Genomic DNA, 19,668 nt, shown 5'->3' with positions numbered 1-19,668 from the left:
AGAACAGAGAAGGCGAGAGAAGTGGGTGAAGGGGGTCAAAAAGAAAAAAATTGTTAAGATTTTTACTTATAATTCTGAAGGTTAACAGCTCCCCTGTGGACACACGGAGTCCAAAGATCCCCAAGAGCTTTTTTCCTAAAGTGACCTACAAGAGATGTCTATCCCCTTACTTTACTCAAATAGAAAATTTTGGCTAAGCGCCTGCTGCTTTGGTATGGGGTGATAGCCTGGCTCTGTACACTCTGGGGAAAGCTTAACAATCTCTTTGAGCACACAGCAGGAAAAGCAGCAGAGACACACATACCTAAGTCTGCCCCTGTTCATCTGCGCTGGGTTTGGCCTGGAAAAAAACAAAGCCAAAGAAAGGAAAGAAATGATGGATGGGTTAACTTGGATGAATTTAGCAAGAAAACAAACCAAATTACCCTGCAGACTGAAGGGGCGCTTAAAAGTCTTCTGCTCTAAAGCTTACCACACCACACTCTTAGTATATTATGCCCAGAAACCTTTGATATGGTTCATCTGGGAAAGAGCTGACATTCTCCAACCTGCTCTACACTACCATTAGCCATTTGCTAACTGAATGCTTTTATAGACCACAGGAAAGCCAACTATTCCACTATAGCACAAAGAGAAGAAAATATGCCAATGTTCTTTAGCTGATATATAAAGAGGGGCAAAATGAATGATCAGAAGGCCCCAAACAGAATGCTGCAGAAGGATTCTGTGTTCCATGCTGCATGAACATTGCAGTCTCTCCCCTGACTCTGCTAACACCATACATGTCATCTTTGTCTGCTTCCCAGTGCAACGGACCTTGCATCGGGCCTCACCTAGCCGTGCAACACAGACAAGTGTTCTGCCAGACACGTGATGGCATCACCTTACCATCAGAGCAGTGCAGCGCCCTTCCAAGGTAAGAGAAAGCTGTGGACCACCTTTCCCCAGCCCCTGTGTCAGCAGTACGGAAGACAGTGTTAAGAGAATGTTTCTCCTCTAACATCCCACAGGCTCCCTTTCCCTTTCACCTCCACTCTCCCCAAGCCGTTGTTCTCCCTAGAGATACACGGCTCAGTGGCAGCCTTGAACTTACTGAATGTGCCAGGGTGGGCTTTCCTCTTTTGCAGACAGAGTGCAGAAGGTGCTATTCCTTCAAGGGTGGCCTGATACCACATGAGATCTGCACTAGCTCTAGGGTGTGCAGGAAGTGAGGGCTATGAGGTGACCAGCAGACTTCAAGGGCTCCAGCAGCCCCTCACTCTTGTTGGCCCTTCCTATAAAAGTCATGTCAGAATGAGGGCCCTTATCCCTGAGTCTCAACCTACCAGTACTATCCAGTTCCCATTCCCTGTCATGCTTTCCTGTGGCTGTCCCCTTGGGGTGAAGGCTTATCATCCCCACCCAAGGCCCTAGCTCCAGTCTCTGCCTCTGCCAACCCGTCCCCCATCCTGGATAGAGTTTCTTCTTGGTTCATACAGTGATACAGACTGGATAGACATGAGCACACAGAGGGCCAGTTAGAGCAAATATCCTTCCGACAGCTTATAGCCATTCACTACCAGAGCAGAGACCAGAACCCAGGTCTGCTGACACTAGAAGTTCTTGAGGGGTTGCCCAACATTCTTAGATTTGCAACACTGTCTTCCTATCTATTCCCCAATCCCACCTCCACCAAGACAGACCCTAACCCTGCCCCCCCTCCTCCCACAGGCCCGTGAGCACCCAGAATTGCTGGTCAGAAGCCTGCAGTGTGCACTGGAGGGTCAGCCTGTGGACCCTGTGCACCGCCACCTGTGGCAACTATGGCTTCCAGTCCCGGCGTGTGGAGTGTGTGCATGCCCGCACCAACAAGGCAGTGCCTGAGCACCTGTGCTCCTGGGGGCCCCGGCCAGCCAACTGGCAGCGCTGCAACATCACCCCATGTGAAAACAGTATGTTCCAACCCCAAGGAGTCTTCTGCCAGTTCCCCACAGGGCATCGGGCACAGAGGGAAGCCCCCAAGATGGACTCTGAGCATTAGGGTATTGTACCAGGTTTCCCAAGGATTGTGAGCTGGGGCCAGAGTTGGGTATGTTCAGAGGGATGCATGCAAGCAAGCAAGGATGTGTGTGCAAGGATGTGTCTACACATGTCCAGGCCATGAAAGATGGCTGAATGTGCCCCCAAGGGCTAGATCTGGGCCCTGAGCAAAGCCAGGTACTATTGGTCACATGTTGAATGAAATCAGCCCCCAGCTCACCCACAGTAGTTTGGCTGGTACCCAGGGGAGGACAACCAATGCCTCCTGGGGGCCAGGCTACTAGACAGAAAGCTCCGTTTGCACGAGAAGAGCACACAGAGGGCCTCGTGCCCAGCTGGCCATATGCCCACCATGGCTCTGCTTCTCACAGAACAAGGACCTGCTGCCCTCCCTCTTTCCCAACCCCCAGGCACCCAGCAGAACTGGGCAGGAGACCATGCCCTTGAGATCCACTCTTGCCCTCCCCCCTCCCTCAAGTCTGGATCCTCCTCCACCCAACACTGGCGTTTGTGTCCCAGTTGGAGATGTTTTCTTCCTCTGGACCCAAAACAAACAGGAGGTCCTCTTCCCCACAGGAAAGAAGACAAAGTATGAGGCAAAGAATAAAAAGTTTTTAGAGGTTGCCATGCAGTTTTCCCCTAACCGGGGCCTCTCTGAACATCAAATGCCCAATGCTGAGGCAGATGTCCTGTAGGCAAACTGTCGTATCGCTTAGACACTGGGGAGGGATGAGCTGTGTTCTCTGTGTGATGCTGACCCATCTTTATGTCAAGAGCTCACCACAGTTAGTACTAATGTTCGACGTATTTCAGACTTACTATGTTAGTCACAGAAGTCCACAACCCAAATCCGCACCAATACTTAAGGATCGTATAGTTTATGCCAGTAAGGAACTAGATACCACAGTGCTCAGGTAAGACATGGTCGGGGCAGGAGTAGAGAGGCTTAGGTGGGCAGTATAAGAAAATAAGCCTTCACGGAGGAAAAAAGGCCCCATTCCAGGGGATGAGGCCATCTACCAGAGCCTCACTTGCACACCACAGCAAAGTGGAACAGAATTCAGTGCTTCTGGAAACCAGCTCAAGGAGAGGCACTTAAATACCACGGGGCAAGGGAAGCTTGCCTTAGGAGGTCAGGTGGTCCCAAGGAGAGGGTGATGAGTGGCACCCTCAGGAAGGAAGCATGCTATCAGAAAGGCAGTAGCGCAGGCCGAGGGTTGGCCCCTGTCATCCAGCTACCACCTGCACCTGCTGGCAGGCTGGGAGGCAGGTGACTGAGTTCCACCAGAGCAAGGCCAGCCCAGAGATGCTGGACAGCAGGGGCCCCTCCAGCAGGGGGGTCCAGTGCCCAAGGCAGACCCCAGGAAGCCCCCCTAGTGGCCACAGCCTTTAGATCCATTTCACATCTTTTTTTTGTCCCCTTTCCCAGTGGAGTGCAGAGATACTACCAGGTACTGCGAGAAGGTCAAACAGCTAAAACTCTGCCAACTCAGCCAGTTCAAATCTCGCTGCTGTGGGACTTGCGGCAAAGCGTGAAGACAGGGCCCAGGGAAGAGCTCTACCCTGGCCACAGAGAGGACTCACGCCACCACCTTGGACAGAACTTAAGCTCTCTTCGTTTATTTATTTATTTTCCTCTCCCCATCCACCCCCCCACACCCTCGTCCAACCTTCTCCCCCATCCCAGACATGAGGACCTCAGCATGTCCTCTCTCTCTCTCTCTCTCTCTCTCTCTCTCTCTCTCTAGCTCTCTCAGTTCACTGGAGGACAGCATGTGGAAAAGGGTCTAAGGGAGGGGTCTAAGGGAGGTTGTAGAGCAGACACCTTCCCAAACCCAGGTCCCAAAAAGACCAAGGAAGAGGCAAGCACAGCTCCTGGGGACAGCAGGGAGACAGAGCCAGTAGCAGAGGAGAGACGGGAGGGTAGGCAACAGAGCATTTGCAAAGCGTTGGTAAAGGCTTCAGATGACCAGCTGTGTCTTTCCTGGTAGCACACTGTCAACACAGGAGTGTGCTTCTGCTTTGTGTCCTCCTCTGCCTCAGCCTTGGGAAGAGCAGGCAGGGAGGGGAGGACACCATTGTAAGGCAGAACCCAGGCCAGAACTCAGCTCTTCTGCCAGGGAGCGACAAGAACTCCAAGCACAGACACGGAGCAGTAAGGAGGAGACAATCCAAATAGGCCTAAAGCACACTTGGTGCAGAAAACAATGTGGAGGGGAGGAGATAGAAGCCAAAAGAAACCTGTGCGTGGTCCTCACCGGGGAAGTGCAGGTAGATGGGGAGGAGTGAGCAGGTGCCAGGAGGTTTGAGGTAGGGGTGCTCTGGATTCTGCTGTCCTCACAAAGGGTGCAGCCCTGGGAGCCCACAAGGCATGCTAGGAGACATCCCCTCCCTGGGGTGCAGGGGAGTTCCCACTCCCCACACCGTCTCAGTAAGCTTTCTGCCTGTATCCCCAAAGCAAAGCCAGTGAACCATCAAGAGCTACTTGTTCAGTCAGGCCACCCCCTCGCATCTCTCTCCACATCAAGAGTCCCCGCCTCCCAACCCCAGCCCAGAATGATACTGCTGATGCAGGCCAGGGGCATTCTGAGCAAGAATAGGCTGGGGTTTCTGCCTATATAGCCTTTGCTGCTCCCCTTAAGGGCCAGGGGTTGGGTTCAATTTGCCAGCTCATAGTAGCTACTTCCAGAGCTGGCCCGGGGTGGGACAGTGGGCTTGTGGGGGCCTTTCCAGAAGTACAGTGAGAGCCACGCTCCTATTTATACAGCAGCTTGGGGCAGGGTGATGGGGTGTGGTGGCAAAGCTATAGGATAACTAAAGCTTGCAAGAGGGTCCTCAAAAGCTCTTCAACCTGTTCCCCGCACACACTGAAATACTATGAAGCTTACAGCAATTAATAGCCACCCAATTTTGGCAATCTGGTAGGCAAGGCAGCGCACACTCTTCCAGTAGCTGGTCAGCTACAGTGAAATGGCTGCAGCAAAGTCTAGAGGCAAACCTGAAATTCTGGGACTATTTGGCAAATCGTTCTTTCAGCAGAGGGGCTTTGGGTGAGTGGTTTTGGCCACCTCCCCCCTGAGTGGACACTGTTCAATAGCCAGGGCAGTGTGGCCACAGCCATTCATCCCTCAGACAGCCTGCCCCCGCTCACATACAGACTCGCAAAATGCCACTGAGCCCTGGGTCGCCACCAATACCAGGGCTGTGCTTTCTAGCCCACCTGGAAGTCAAAGACCAGGGGGAGACAGTATTAAGCTCTCTCCCCCCCAGGTGAGCTACCGACAATTAAGGTGGGTCTCTTGCTTCCTCACCGCCATGGGCTCAAAGAAATCATGTTACTAAAAATCAGTGTAATGTTTATTTAAAATAAAAGAGAATGTTTTCTATATCTGTATATCTTTTGTGAATATTTATTAGGATTTCTTGTATAAAAAAGTGCAATATTAATAATTGTACATTGTCATCTGGAAAACAAAGTATTTGGGGGACTTTTTATTAACTTCCTGCAGTTGTGTTCCTGTAAACTCTGGTAATTATTGTCTTATTCTTATCTTTAATAGACCCTGATGTTTAACTCTGGATCCATTCACTGTGTACAGAATACATTGTAAAGCTAACATGGGGTGACAGGGCAAGAAGAGGGGGTTCATCTGTGACACAGTAGTTATGCATGGAATGAAGAATACAGATTCCATATGGCTACTCATGCGGTTGGCTATTTCGAGTTCAATAGCTGTTGCGAACCAGTGGCCAATATTTACATTTTCTAAATAGCAGGTGTCCTCCAGCTCCACCTCGTGTCAGGTTGGAGCAGTTGGAGGAGGCTTCAGAGCGAGCTCGGAGGACCTAGGTTTGGGGTGGGAAGCAGTGTGCTCCTTGCATGAGATGAATGTACATTTACTGTTTGTTCTGTGAATTGTGACTCAGCAGCAACACAAGATGATTAGAGCTGCTGAATAATGTGGAAGGAGGCACTTTCCTCCTCTAAAACACAAAACTGTATTTATATTTTTTGTACAGATAATACAGCTTATTTATTTAAATCTTGTCATCTGAGTCTTTGTTAAGCTCAGCCTTCCCGTCTCATTTTGTACAAGGGTTGAGGGTGGTTCACAGCTACCAAGGAAGAATTGCAGTTTTCAGCTCTGCATGGGAAGCCTAAAGGGCCAGCTCTATAAGTGAACCCAAAGGAACTATGTTTGTGGATATGTACATAAGCAGGCTTAGGACTGCCCTTGACAATCATCTCATTTACAGCCCTGGGTAGTGGGAAGATGGAAGCCACAGTACTTTCAGAAAGAAAGATACATAGGGATCTCGGTGGGGGAGGGGCGGAACAGAGGGTAGGTGCCAACTTGGGCGCAGGAGTCTCCAGGTCAGGCTCCCACCAACATGGGCGTGCATGGTATAAAGTAGCTATGTGATGAAATTCTGTATGGATGCCATTAGTAGGAGATAACATTTATAGATCATTACTACATTTCATCCTCACATGAGCCCTATCATTATCTCCATCTGTATATGGGTAGACAGAGGCCCAGAAAGCCCAAGGTCAACCAGCTAGTAGAAGAGGGATCAAACTCCTCTACGTCCAACTTTTTAGCCAGAGCCTTTTCCTCACCCACTGCGCCATCTCCAGTTCCTCTGTGCAAGAACGGACCATGCACGGCTACCATCATGGGTACTATCCTTCTCTACTGATTGGAGGCTGATAGATGACAATGGGGACATTTTACTGGAGTTGTCACTTTCTCATTGCCTAAAATCAATTCTTCTAGTATCCTATGGCACCTAGCTTGCTATTTTTAATGCATTTTAATAGAAATAGAGCTAATATGGAAAGTGCAAAAAAAGAGCATAAAAGTGTTTTGTGGAGTTCTTCATCAACTGTTTCCAGTGGAAGAGCAGCAAGTCCCCAGTCCCAGAGGATGCCCATACAAGTACCATAAGAAGACCCCCAGCCTGAAAGCCCAACTCCAACCTGTTTTCCAAAAACTCACCCAGCACATCACAGTCTATTATGCAGTGTAAAAATGAATTAGAATGCTCTTCCTGAATCCCAATTATTTTCTAAGGAATTTTAGATTTTGCTTTAAAGAAATAGTCAATGCTCGAACTAGAAATACTCACATACCAACAATGAAATAATATCCTACAAAGACCCCAGGGGAGGATGCGAGGCAGGGATGAGTCAGGAATGCCAGAGCAAAAAAACCAGGAAGTTTCAAATGGTAAGGCAGGCTCAAATAGAACATATGGAAATTTTTCCAGCCAAAATCACAGAGCTCAGCAGAGAGAATGAGAGAGATTCCTATAAGGATACTACCAATCACAGTGTAAAAGTTTGGAATCTTAACCACAGACAGGTCTTGGGGTTGGAACTCCTCATACCAGAGTCCCCTGCTTGGTCTTAGAACTTTCCAGGACTTTGACAGCATGAGCACAGAAAATCTGGGGCCCATCCAAATCAAAATTATCAATAATCACCAAAGCTCATTTATGAGAAAACTAGCCGTTCATTCACATTGAGGAAATCTATGATCTCCTGGCATGTCACTGAAGCCTTCACTGAACATTAACTGCTATTATTATCCAACCTACCTTGAAGACAGGGAGATGAAGAGCATAGCATTAGTGCTATTTCATATTTCCATGTCATCTGTGAAGCACTGCCCTTAGGTTTCCACTTTTGAGTGAGAAGGACATCAGTCATTCCTTCAAAGTTCAATATTACACAATAGTGTCAATAAGAGGCATTCGTGAACCCAAATCTGTATTTGGGAAGATAACATAAGAGCATGTAACCAACTCACCAAAATATTGCCATTCCTTCAGAAATACTTTCCAGATGTTATCTTGTAATCCCAATGAATAGCCTAGTGTCAATTCAAAATACCCCACATATATATGACATTTCCTTTGATTTACTAAAAATAATGTGGGCAAGTGCTCATTCAAAAGCAAACAGACATGTGAGGTAAAAGCTAAAATTAAGGAGATCTCACCAACTGGTAGATTTTCTCATAAACAGTATGCTATTATCCCCTCACCTCACCCTGCAAATAAATCCAAAGAAAATAATCCAATTTTATTAATGGTTTTCAGCTACAATGAGATAATTTAGAGCTCAATAATCCATCTGTGGGCCTCCCCCAAAGAGGCAAATTCATCCACAAAGGATAAGGGAATTATCAGGTGAACAGAAGGATGAAGCTCTTGGAAACAACCCAATGGAAAATGACCTGTTGGGTGAATTACTCAAGGAAGGATAAATTAGGAAACAACATAAGGTGACACCCCTTTATTTTGTCCCTTTCAGTCCCTCATTTTGTTCACGCTTTATAAAGACTTCAGGATTCAGACTCAGAATACACTGTGAATTAAATCACAGAAGGTTATCTACACATGTCACATATGGCCAAGGAGGAAAATATTGGTGTGGATACAAGCCTTAATCAGTAAACAATTGACCACGCAATGAATCCTACCAATCCTCTAAGATTAAGATTAACCTCAAATTATCATCTGTCCCACCCAGCCATGCAGTCCACTTGGAGATGTTTTTACAGGCTAAATGCATATGAGCCAATCAGAGATTGTTATCTTTGGCTGACCCGCAGTTTCTCATTCATAGCACCTGAAGGTTTTCAACTGTGTGTTGCTACCTCTCAACTGGAAGGCAGATATGATAATCAAGCTTTTGCTAGCAAGAACTGTCACCTTGCCTGTCAACCAGGAGTTTTTACAACTTCACTTAGATGGATTCTGTGAAGCACCTGGTCCCAATCAACCACGTGTCATGCTTCTGATGACACAATATCCAGATGTCACTCACCTCTGTGTTTTCCAAAGGTAAAATCCATCTTCGACCAAGGATTTCCCAAGTTGCTCCTAAAGATATGGTTTATATATGTGTAAACAGAAATTAAACGTGCAATTTTATGTGCATGAAGAGAAAGCAGACAGTAGGGAATGGTTCTCCTGCTGAACATAAATAATGTTTGTTTAAGCAGAATGCTCCGGAGGGCCTGAGAGATTGCACAGTCAGCATCCAGAACAAAAAGCATGCCTGGGAAACCTGCTGCCTTTTCCAAGATGATATAAACATCCCTCCTCTGGGCCTTTGTGATAGCCAAGGTTGACCTTGTTACAAATCCCAAAAAGGACAGAAGACAAGCTGTGAACAGCTTAGTTACCAAGTGAGCAACTCCAGGAAATGTTTAATGGCCAAGGCGAGGAGTGTGGTGATAAAGTGCATCATGGCCTTGATTTTCTCCTCCCTAATCCTCACCATCCTTTTTTTAAATAACAATGAAGGGGCCAGGAAATGACTTAGCTGAGACCAGCTGAAGAATGACAAGGCTGTTCAGTCAGTCATCCCGGTAGTTCTGTCCCATAGCCAAAGCTCAGAGTGTCACCATCCCAGGGCACAGAGCAGGGGCCAAATCAGTGGGCCAGTCACTCCTGAGCTGAGTCTCCTTACCTGCACAGGCCCTTCCTATTGGACTGGAGCCACTCAAGGCAAGCACCTGGGAGCAAGCCCCCATGATTTGAATCTTCCACTCCCTTTGCAATGTGAAGGTCCAGCCTGTGCACTAAGGTCCAGCTGGGATGGAAAACAACCAAAGTCCTTCTCTGGTCCTAGCGGACCTCACTCTACCTCCCCCTGCCAGATAAGCCTTTATGCCTTTTCATTTCATCTCCTCTTGATTCTTTTCCATCACTTACCTTCCCCTTCCCTCAGAGTCTGATAAACTCCTACCAAGCACCAACTCCGTGCCAGGCCCAGGCTAGGCCCTGGGGTCATGGGATGAAAGCCAAGTCTCAATCAGAAAAGCAGACATATCTCGCCACTAATGCCAACATGAAGTCCCAGGTTTGGGGGAGTTCCCAGCTCAGTTTTCTTCTTCATTTGGTTCTTGGCACACACAGCACCCAGGGATTGCTCCTTTGATTCCTGATCCTTTGTCACTGGGACTTTGCAAAGGTATCCTGACTGAATAAATCTACTCTCTCCCACTCTTTCCTCCTCCAGTCTAGTCCCTATATAGCATCTAGAACTATTATATTGCCTGCAAATACATCAGTGTAAATGAATGCATATGTGTAAAACGAAAATCTACACTTCTCAAAGCAGTTAGCTAACATTTAATTACCCAAATCCACCCTCCAAAAGTGACCATTGCACTAGAGGGTTTCTTAATTATCCAAAGTTCATTAATTAACACCAGTGATAAGAGCAGTCCTAGAGGTCTGCAAAGAATACATGGCACCACTGCCCCTGTATTGATAGTCTAAGAATCCAGCAAATCCAACAGCCTGGAGCCCCAAGTCTAGAGTTGCCTTTTGTTCTCTACTCTACCATGCCCCGCCCTCCCAAGCCACCCTGCTTAGTTTGCTTGATTTGACTAGCGATGTTTTTGGCTCATCTTATTATAGGAACATTCACCTGGACAATAGGATTTATTTGAGTTCAAAGAGCAGGTATTAGGACTGTGTTGGGCCAGTTTGCTAGCAGGTAGGCCCGTGCCACACTTTGGGCTGGGATTGTTTTCAGTATTACATACCACCTAAGGAGTAAGGTTGCAGAGGTGGAGACACAGAGCTACAGCCTCTCTTGATGGAGCTACCCATTTTCCCAAAGTAACTCAGAAATTGGTGATTAGCCAAAATGGCTTAAGTCCATTCACAAAGAGATCTTCCCAAAAGATGGTTTGGGTTATACCAGCCCTGTTTAAAAGCCTTCCACACAGCCCCCACTGTTGTCAGGATAAGGAACAGACTCCTTAACATGTCCTGAGATGCCCTACAACCACATCTCTGACCACTTTTCCTGGGTAACTGGCCTCAGTCCTTTGAGAGCTCCATGGCCCATTCTTTTCCCTTCTTACTTCCCACAAGCCATGGAATACCAACCACTACACTCATCCCCACCTGCTCTTCCTTGTGATTTCTTTCTTGGGACCGAGGGCAGGCAAATATGGAGGCTATACATGTTTGTTACTCAACACTTCCTCAAGATTGTACCATTTTATAACTTTGTTCCCACCGCCTTGTGGCAAAGCTGGAAAGTTGGGCCTCTCAGAGCCTGGACAGCCCACAGAGGTGGATGCAGCCTGAGACCCAGAGTCAATTGTCAAAGGCAGGGAATCCTGTACTCACAAAGCTCTCTCCTCCTCCAGCCCTCCTTTCTTTCCTCGCTGCACACATCCACTCATTTCAGGTCCAGGTTTGGATTTATGGCTGAAAAAAAAATTTTTTAAGTGTAATTATTTACAATATCCCCTCTTCTTTCTTATTACTGAAGTATAATTGACACACAATATTTTATTTCCATTTGTTTCAAGTTAACAATTCTATGTATTACTCAATGCTCATCACAGTACATGTAGTCACCATACAATGTTATTACAATATTATATACCATACTTCTGATCTCTGTGACCTATTTTTTTAATGTTTTATTTATTTTTGAGAGAGAGAGTGAGCGGGGAGGATCAGAGAGAGAGAGAGAGAGAGAGAGAGAGGGACACGGAATCTGAAGACAGGCTCCAAGCTATGAGCTAGCTGTCAGCACAGAGCCCAAGCCACAGTTTATGGGGCTTGAACCCATAAACTGCGAGATCGTGACCTGAGGCGAAGCCAAACACTCAACCGACTGAGCCACCCAGGCGCCCCTCTTTATTTTATAATTGGAAGTTGGTACCTCTTAATTGCCTCTATTTTGCCCATTCCCCCACCCAACTCCCCTCTGGCAACCACCAGTTTGTTCTCTGTATTTTAAGAGTGTTTATTCATTTGTTTTGTTTTTCAGATTCTACATGTAAGTGAAATCATATGGTAATTGTCTTTCTCTGCCTGACTTATTTCACTTAAAAGCATAATATCTTCTAGGTCCAACCATGTTGTCTCAAATGACAAGATCTCATTCTTTTTTATGGCTGAGTAATATTCATCCATTTGTGTCTGTGTGTGTGTGTGTATGTATGTGTACACCATACACGTATATAAACCACATCTTTGTGCATTCATCAATAGACACTTGGGCTGCTTCCATATCCAGGCTACTGTAAATAATACTACAGGAAACAGGGATGCATATATGGCAAGAATATATTATGGGGAAAAGACCGCCTTTTCAATAAACGGTGCTGGAACAACTAGACAGCTACATGCAAAAGAATGAAACTGAACCACTTTCTTACACCATACACAAAAATAAATCAAAGTGGATTCAATCTGAGACCTGAAACCATAAAACTCCTAAAAGAAAACATAGGCAGTAATTTCCTGGCCTCAGGCAATGGAAACAAAGGCAAAATTGGAACTACAGCAAAATAAAAAGCTTTTGCATAGTAGAGGAAACCATTCACTACAGTGAATAGATTTGTAAATTATGTATCCAATAAAAGGCTAATATCCAAAACACAGAAAAAAATGTAAAACACACACACATGCACACAAATCTGATTAAAAAATGGGCAGAGGACCTGAATAGACATTATTCCAAAGAAGACATACAGATGACAAATAAACACATGAAATGATGCTCAACATCACTCATCATCAGGGAAATGCAAAATCAAAACTACAATGAGATCGTCTCACACCTGTCAGAATGGCAGGTATGAAAAAGACATGAAATAACAAATGTTGGTGAGGATGTCAAGAGAACCTCTTTTTTGTTTTGTTTTGTTTTGTTTTTCTTTTTCTTTTCTTTTTATTAATAATTTGTTTTTTAATTTACATCCAAATTAGTTAGCATATGGCGCAAATATTTCATGAGTAGATTTCTTAATGCCCCTTACCCATTTAGCCCATCCCCCCTCCACCGACTGTTTGTTCTCTATATTTAGGAGTCTCTTATGTTTTGTCCCTCTCCCTGTTTATATATTATTTTTGCTTCCCTTCCTCAAGAGAACCCTCTTGTACCGTTGGTGTGGATACAAATTAGTGAAACCATTGTGGAAAGAGCATGGATGTTCCTCAAAATATTAAAGCTAGAAATACCATATAATTCAGTAATTCCACTACTATTTACTCAAAGAAAACAAAAACACTAATTTGAAAAGACATACACAATATCCACTCTTCTAACTAGATTCCCCCAAAAAATGATCATCTGGGGGGCGCCTGGGTGGCTCCCGTCGGTTACGTGTCCAGCTTCGGCTCAGGTCATGATCTCACAGTTCGTGGGTTCAAGCCCCGCATCAGGCTCTGTGCTGACAGCTAGCTCAGAGCCTGGAGCCTGCTTTGGATTCTGTATCTCCCTCTCTCTCTGACCCTCCCCTGCTTGTGCTGTCTCTCTCTGTCTCTGAAAAATAAATTTAAAAACAAAACATTTAAAAAATGATCTTTTGTTTGGCCGAAAAGATGATGGTGGGTGGCAATATAAAAGAAAGAGACCAAGACTAAATTGCACTACATGATAGAAAGACATAGAGATCCTGAGGACAAGACCTAGATAATTGTGGCTGGAGAGATGGTGGGGAGGAACCAAAAGGGAAGAAGGAAGGGAAAAGGGAAGCAGGTCATGTCTCAGCTAATGGTCACAATCTCAAGGAAGCCATGCCCGCCCTCTAAGCCGACAATGGCCCTCTTTCTCCCTCAAGGTACCTGGTGTCTGATAACTCTAACTTTGGGAAATCCTTCCTTCTGTACTTCAGAGAAGACCCCTTTTTTCCTATGGGTCATTTTGCAGAAAGGGGAAACAGAAAGTGAAACATTCCTAGGAATGACAGCATGCTCTGGTCACCCCTTCACACAGACCACACTGTGGGACCACAGAAGTTAGTGGAAGCACCAGACCAGTCTGACTACAAATCTCCTCAAAACCCCTGGTACCTTGCTTCTCAGAAGCAGCCTGCTGGCTATGCAGCATTCACACGTCCATTCTAGCCCTCCCCAAACTTATTGGGCAGAAACCCTGTCCTCCGAGTTTCTGGACCCAAGGTTCTAGAGACATGCTTGATTCCCACTTGTTTTCACCCCACCTCCAATCACCAAGTCCAGGTAACCTGCCTTCACAACATCCCCAGGATGTGACCCTTTTCTCATCAGCCCCACTTCTACAGCCTGGCATGGCCCTGCATCCTGCCAGGCCCTGCTTCAACCCTGCAGCCCCCTCACAGCAGCTCGGGCGACCATAGGGATGGTTGTAACATATATCAAATCTGAGCACTTCTCAGCTGGAGCTTGACATGGGGCCCGCCTCAGAGTAAAAGCCAAATTCCAGGTCGTGGTCTATACAACCCGCCCAGAAATGTGCCTACCTCAGGGCCTTTGCTCTACGTGTTCGCTGGGGTCAGCCCCCTTTGAGACTCTCAGACATCACTTTCTCAATGAGGCCCACTCTGACCATCCCATTAAAAAGCACCTGAGCCTCCCAGAACTCCTGGACTTCTCCATTCCAATTATATTCTTCTTTTTCCACGGTGCCCATCACCTACAAGGTAAATTACCAATTTACCTATTATGCTTTTCATATATTATGTGTTGGTTATTTTATTTCTATCATACATCATACCTTATTATATATTATTATTTATTGTCTATTATTAATGAGTGTCTGTCTACTCCACTAGACTATAAGACCCACAAGGGCAGGACCTGTATGTGCTCTACTCACTGATGTCATCCAAAGCACCCAGAAGAGTGCCAGGCACCCATGATATATTTTCTGAAGGCATGAATAAATGTATGTTTGTATGTACATACAAATGGATGGGTGGGGGAGAAGGAAGAAGTGTGGTCAGTGTGTCCATCTATCCTAAGGACCAGAGGTAAGACAGGGGCTAGAAGGTAGAGGAGGAGGAAAAGTAGGAGGAGACATATAAGGTGAGGTATGTGAAAAGAAAGAGCAAGGATTTAAAGTCATTGCTCTTCGGGGTAGAGGGGGACTCCCTGGATAAAGTAGAGGAAAATGAAAACCAGGGAGATGCTGGAAAGCAACTGAGGGCCATCTGGGCAGGGCCTCAGATGTCTCCAGGGCAAGACCATAGTGACATCTGCAGCAGACTCAAGAGTCTGGAAAAGGGTCCCATAATAGACTGGAGTCATTTGGGCTCCCAGGGCAGATGGCAAAGGTAGGAAATACAGCATTTTTGGAGCTACAGAATTACAAAGAGCTTGGTAATCAAGAGGCAAATCCTCCCTAAAGACCACTGTTTGGGGGCGCCTGGGTGGTTCAGTCAGTTAAGCGTCCAACTTCAGCTCAGTTCATGATCTCACGGTTTGTGGGTTCAAGCCCCGCATCAGGCTCTGTGCTGACAACTAGCTCAGAGCCTAGAGCCTGTCTTTAGATTCTGTGTCTCCCTCTCTCTCTCTGACCTCCCCTGCTGATGCTGCCTCTCTCTCTCCCTCAAAAATAAATAAAACATTAAAATAATTTTTTAAAGACAACTGTTTGTGTGCCCCTATGCATCAACACTACTGTATCCTTGACACATGCAACCAAATGTTTATAGCAGTGTTTTCAACAATAGCCAAATTATGGAAAGAGCCTAAGTGTCCATAAACTGATGAATGGATAAAGAAGATGTAGTTTATACATACAATGGACTACTACTTGGCAATGAGAAAGAATGAAATCTGGCCATTTGCAGCAATGTGGATGGAACTAGAGGGTATTATGCTAAGTGAAATAAGTCAGGCAGAGAAGGGCAGATACCTTATGTTTTCCCTCATATGTGGATCTTGAGAAATTTAACAGAAGACCAGGGAGGAAGGGAAGGGGAAAGAAAATAGTTACAAACATAGAGGGAGGGAGGCAAACCATAAAAGACTCTCAAACACTGAGAACAAACAGGATTGATGGGGGTGGAAGAGAGGAAAAACTGGGTGATGGGCATTGAGGAGGGCACTTGTTGGGATGAGCACTGGGTGTTGTATGGAAGCCAATTTGACAATAAATTATATTAAATAAATAAAACCACTCTTTGAAGATTATAGTAAAATAAATACAATAGATGTGACTGTGTGTTACTAAATCACAAGATGAAAATACTTTTTCCTCAAAAAGGCCCAAGAGATCTTTTTCTACAATGAAGAGAATCTAGACTTAATGTAATTAACTTTCTAACAAAGAGCTTAAAAATTTAAAGATCCCTTCAAATAACCTTCAGCTCTTGGAAGTAATCATTTCTCACTCCTTGTAAATAAGTGAGCATTGTATAAAGTCCTGTTGCAACCCAATTAACATCTTTGTAAATATCTGTGTGTATCCAGAAGCAATTAGTGACTAAATCTGAATGTGGAATACAAGGAACAATGGAGAATCACTCACACACTGAATCTCTCTCTCTCTCTCTCACACACACACACACACACACACACACACACACACACGCACGCAGTTACCATTCCCGGAGCTCATACACCTGTATACTGCATGGCCCTGGAAAGGCCTTCAAAAATTCATTGACCCTCCATGTCAACAGCCTCCTGCATCTCTCCAGCCTTCCCCTTCTTTCAAATCCATGATGTCATTTCACTGTTCACTCAGCTGGTTCTACATCATTTTCTCCACTGCAAGGCAAACATCATTGCCCCAAGTTACTTAACCCATCTGAGCCCCAATTCCCCTCAGTCCCCACCTGAACAGGGGGACAACAAAAGCAGGAGGCACGTGTGGATGCAGCCACATGGCAGCTGTCATTGCTGCCAGAACTTGAGAGAGCTCTACAGAGGCGATGACAGACTCGTGTCCACTCTCCGGTAAACGAACTTTCCCAGGCTCCCTATGCCCTGCACTCTGCCTGTGCCAGAACCACCCATTTATCAAGAAGCTAAACAATTTCAACGGTCAATGACCAGGATGTTTCAACACTCAGAGTTGACCCTGAGGCACAGCAGGATTTGCTGAGGTTTTTAAATTCTCAAAGAAAGGTTCAACCACATGCTTGCATGCATGTGTATTGTATTGTATTCTCAATTTATTTGAAAAAATGCACGATGAGCACTTGGCAGTGTTTCTCCGAGTGTGTGTTCCAACAGGTTTTACACAATGAAAAGGCTCTATTGTCAGAGTTGAAAACTGTTGTCTCTGCCTGCTCGGCATTCATCCCTCCCCTTGCCTGGAAACCATATCTCGGCTTCCTTTGGGGACCCACCCCATCCCAAGCCCTCCCATGTTCATGTAGTTCACATGCCATTGACCGCACCCATAAACACTACTCAGTCCAGGGGTGGACACTGATTCAGTCCTGGACAAGGAGGATTTTCATTCTCCTTGGCCATGGCAGTAAGTTCAGAGGGGAACATGAGAGTCAATCCATTTCAGGGATTTATTTTCTGGAACCACTGGGAAGGAAAAGGCCTTTAGCTAAAAGGATGCTGTAAATGTAAAATCACTGGAAACCACCATGTGGAAACGGTCTGCCTAAGAAGGCAGTGCAGAAGAAAACAAAATAAAGAAGGCAAAAGATGAAGACCAAGCACCCAATGCATTCTTCAAGCCCCTGGATTCAGCTGTGCCTGAAGCCCACAGACAAATCCCTAGACCGTCCAATTGCCTGAACCAAAAAAATTCCCTTTTCCACTTGTGCACTTGTAATTGCAAGAATACTGATTCATGCACTGGGTTATACAAAGTCAAGCAAGGTTCCTTTAACGTAGGGTTTCACAGAGCTTTCAAAATATTACTATGCAATATGAATCTCAAACTCCCAAACTTCTATGTCCAGTGAACTTGTTTTGAAGACCATATCACAGGACGTGTATTCCACAGAAAACACCTTCATAAAGGCTAATGGACATTACCTGTAGGTTCACTTTGTATTAAAATACTCCATAGCTCCACGCCCTTATAATCCTGGATAAATGAGGCCAATGGGAATTCATTTACCCAACACTGTTGATGCATTTGGCCAGACTTGAAAAGTGCATACGTATAACTTTTTATAATTTTATTAAATTGGGGTCATAAGCATAAACTGTGGTATATTTTTCCAGACTTAATAAACTATGTGTGTATGTATATGTGTAAGTGTGTGTGAATATAAACACACACACACACACACACACACACACACTATTTTAAATTATTACATTGAGGTCATAATTTCTGAGCTGCCATACTTTTGAGTTCTGTATTTTAAACCGTTTTCTGATCTCTAGCCCCACTGCCAGGCTGTCAACTGTCACCCTTTCTGTTTAGGTGTCAGCCTCCAGCAGAAGCCCCTCCCCCACCCACTGCCCTGCTCTCCTAAGGCCTAGAACCCAGGTAAGAGAAACTCAGGCGAGGGGAGGGGAAGGAGAGGGGAAGGAGAGGGGAGAGGTAAGGAAAGGGAAGGGGGAGGAGGGGAGAGGAAAGGGAGGGGAGAGGCCAGGGAAAGGGAAACTGAAGGGGGAGGGGAGGAGGTAGGGGAAAGGGAGGGGGTAGGGAAGGGGGAAGAAAGGGAAGAAAGACAAATGAGGGAAAGGAGCCAGTATGAGTAGAGTGAGCCCCAGGATCGGGACATGCACTGCATAAAGTACCTGAGTTTCCATACATGAAACTTGTCAGTGATTTTGGCACCTTAAAGCCAGTATGTGTCCAGGTTCTGGCCTCAGTTTTGGACATGGAAGTTTCCAAATGACGGCCTTTGAATATGGGAGGTGTTCTAACACTGAGCCAAGCAAAGAGCCTCTCCAAGTTGATAGCAAGCACTGAACTCTGCTCAGAAACTTTAAAATGAAAAGTAGGTGGTTGTTTTTTAAGTCTGAGAGACCCTATCATGCCAAAAATTCCATTTCTTAATTTGTAAGTCATTCATCGGCATAGATGCCAAATTTTAGTCATTTTTCAGGCATTCTGTCTACCAGTTTCTCAAGTAGCTACTTGCTTGTTTAAAGGGTATTTGTGGGCTCCCCTGTTTTATGATCCTATCACGTGAAATGGATGGGGATCTAGGTCATAAGGGGATAACCTTAGTGCTTCCTTGGCAGTAAAAGACTAGCCTTGGCCCTGGGTAGATTGGCAGCGTGCGGGTCACAGGCAGGCTGGTCTGGGTAGTAAAAGCCCAAGACAAATAAGTGTTAGATTCAGTCACAGGAGTGGAAAGTGCCTGAATCCCTTTGGTTACCATAAACCTGGGTTTGCTGCCACACCAAGAGGCTTGACAAGTAAAAGCCATCAGGACTTCAAGTCCATGTCAGCATCGAAGGATCCAGAGACAGGGACCAGGGACACCTGTGGTGCAGAAGTCTGGCTTAAAGCACAGCCCAGCCTAGCATCACCCTGATGCCTTTTCCAGAACCCAGAGTGCATGCTCTAGAAGGCTCCAGGGCTCATGCAGCATCCCCAAAGTGGGGAGAAGCCAAGCACCTGCTCCGCCAGCCGTGTGGAAATTCTGAGCCTGCTCTGCCAAAGCAAACACCCCTCCCTGGCCCCTACCCCCAGGATTTATAGTGCTCAGAAGGGTCTCTGTCTTTCCACTTCTAGGATGCTGACCAGGTGTGGGCCTGGCTGGTGGCAGGGCAGGCCTCGAGAGCCAGAGGATCATTTAATCTGCAGTTAGAACCTGTGCACACCCCCACCCAGCACACCAGCTTCCTCTTGGCAACAGCGCGGCTACAAAGCACTTTTAGAAGAAACAGATCCCTCAGTTCATCTTTATGCCCAAGGTGGCCGCATCCCAAAAGGGTGCATCTCTGTGGAAAGGTATGGGT

General features: G+C 45.9%; 1 protein-coding gene across 1 annotated transcript in view; it reads left to right on the top strand.

Moving 5' to 3' along the window:
• ADAMTSL1 (ADAMTS like 1) overlaps window positions 1-6,062 on the top strand; it is an 877,850-nt gene extending 871,788 nt beyond the window's left edge. Inside the window, exons 27-29 of the mRNA XM_029920116.1 lie at window positions 807-916; window positions 1,711-1,931; window positions 3,449-6,062. Coding sequence (XP_029775976.1) covers window positions 807-916; window positions 1,711-1,931; window positions 3,449-3,555 — 438 coding nt within the window. The 3' untranslated portion in view covers window positions 3,556-6,062. The remainder of the gene's footprint in view (window positions 1-806; window positions 917-1,710; window positions 1,932-3,448) is intronic.
• Window positions 6,063-19,668: the final 13,606 nt, after the last annotated feature.

This window comes from Suricata suricatta, chromosome 13, assembly GCF_006229205.1.
Source record: "Suricata suricatta isolate VVHF042 chromosome 13, meerkat_22Aug2017_6uvM2_HiC, whole genome shotgun sequence".
Taxonomy (NCBI): Eukaryota; Metazoa; Chordata; class Mammalia; order Carnivora; family Herpestidae; genus Suricata; species Suricata suricatta.
Note: the sequence above shows the minus strand (reverse complement) of the source record. Positions and strands in the feature narration are given on the sequence as shown.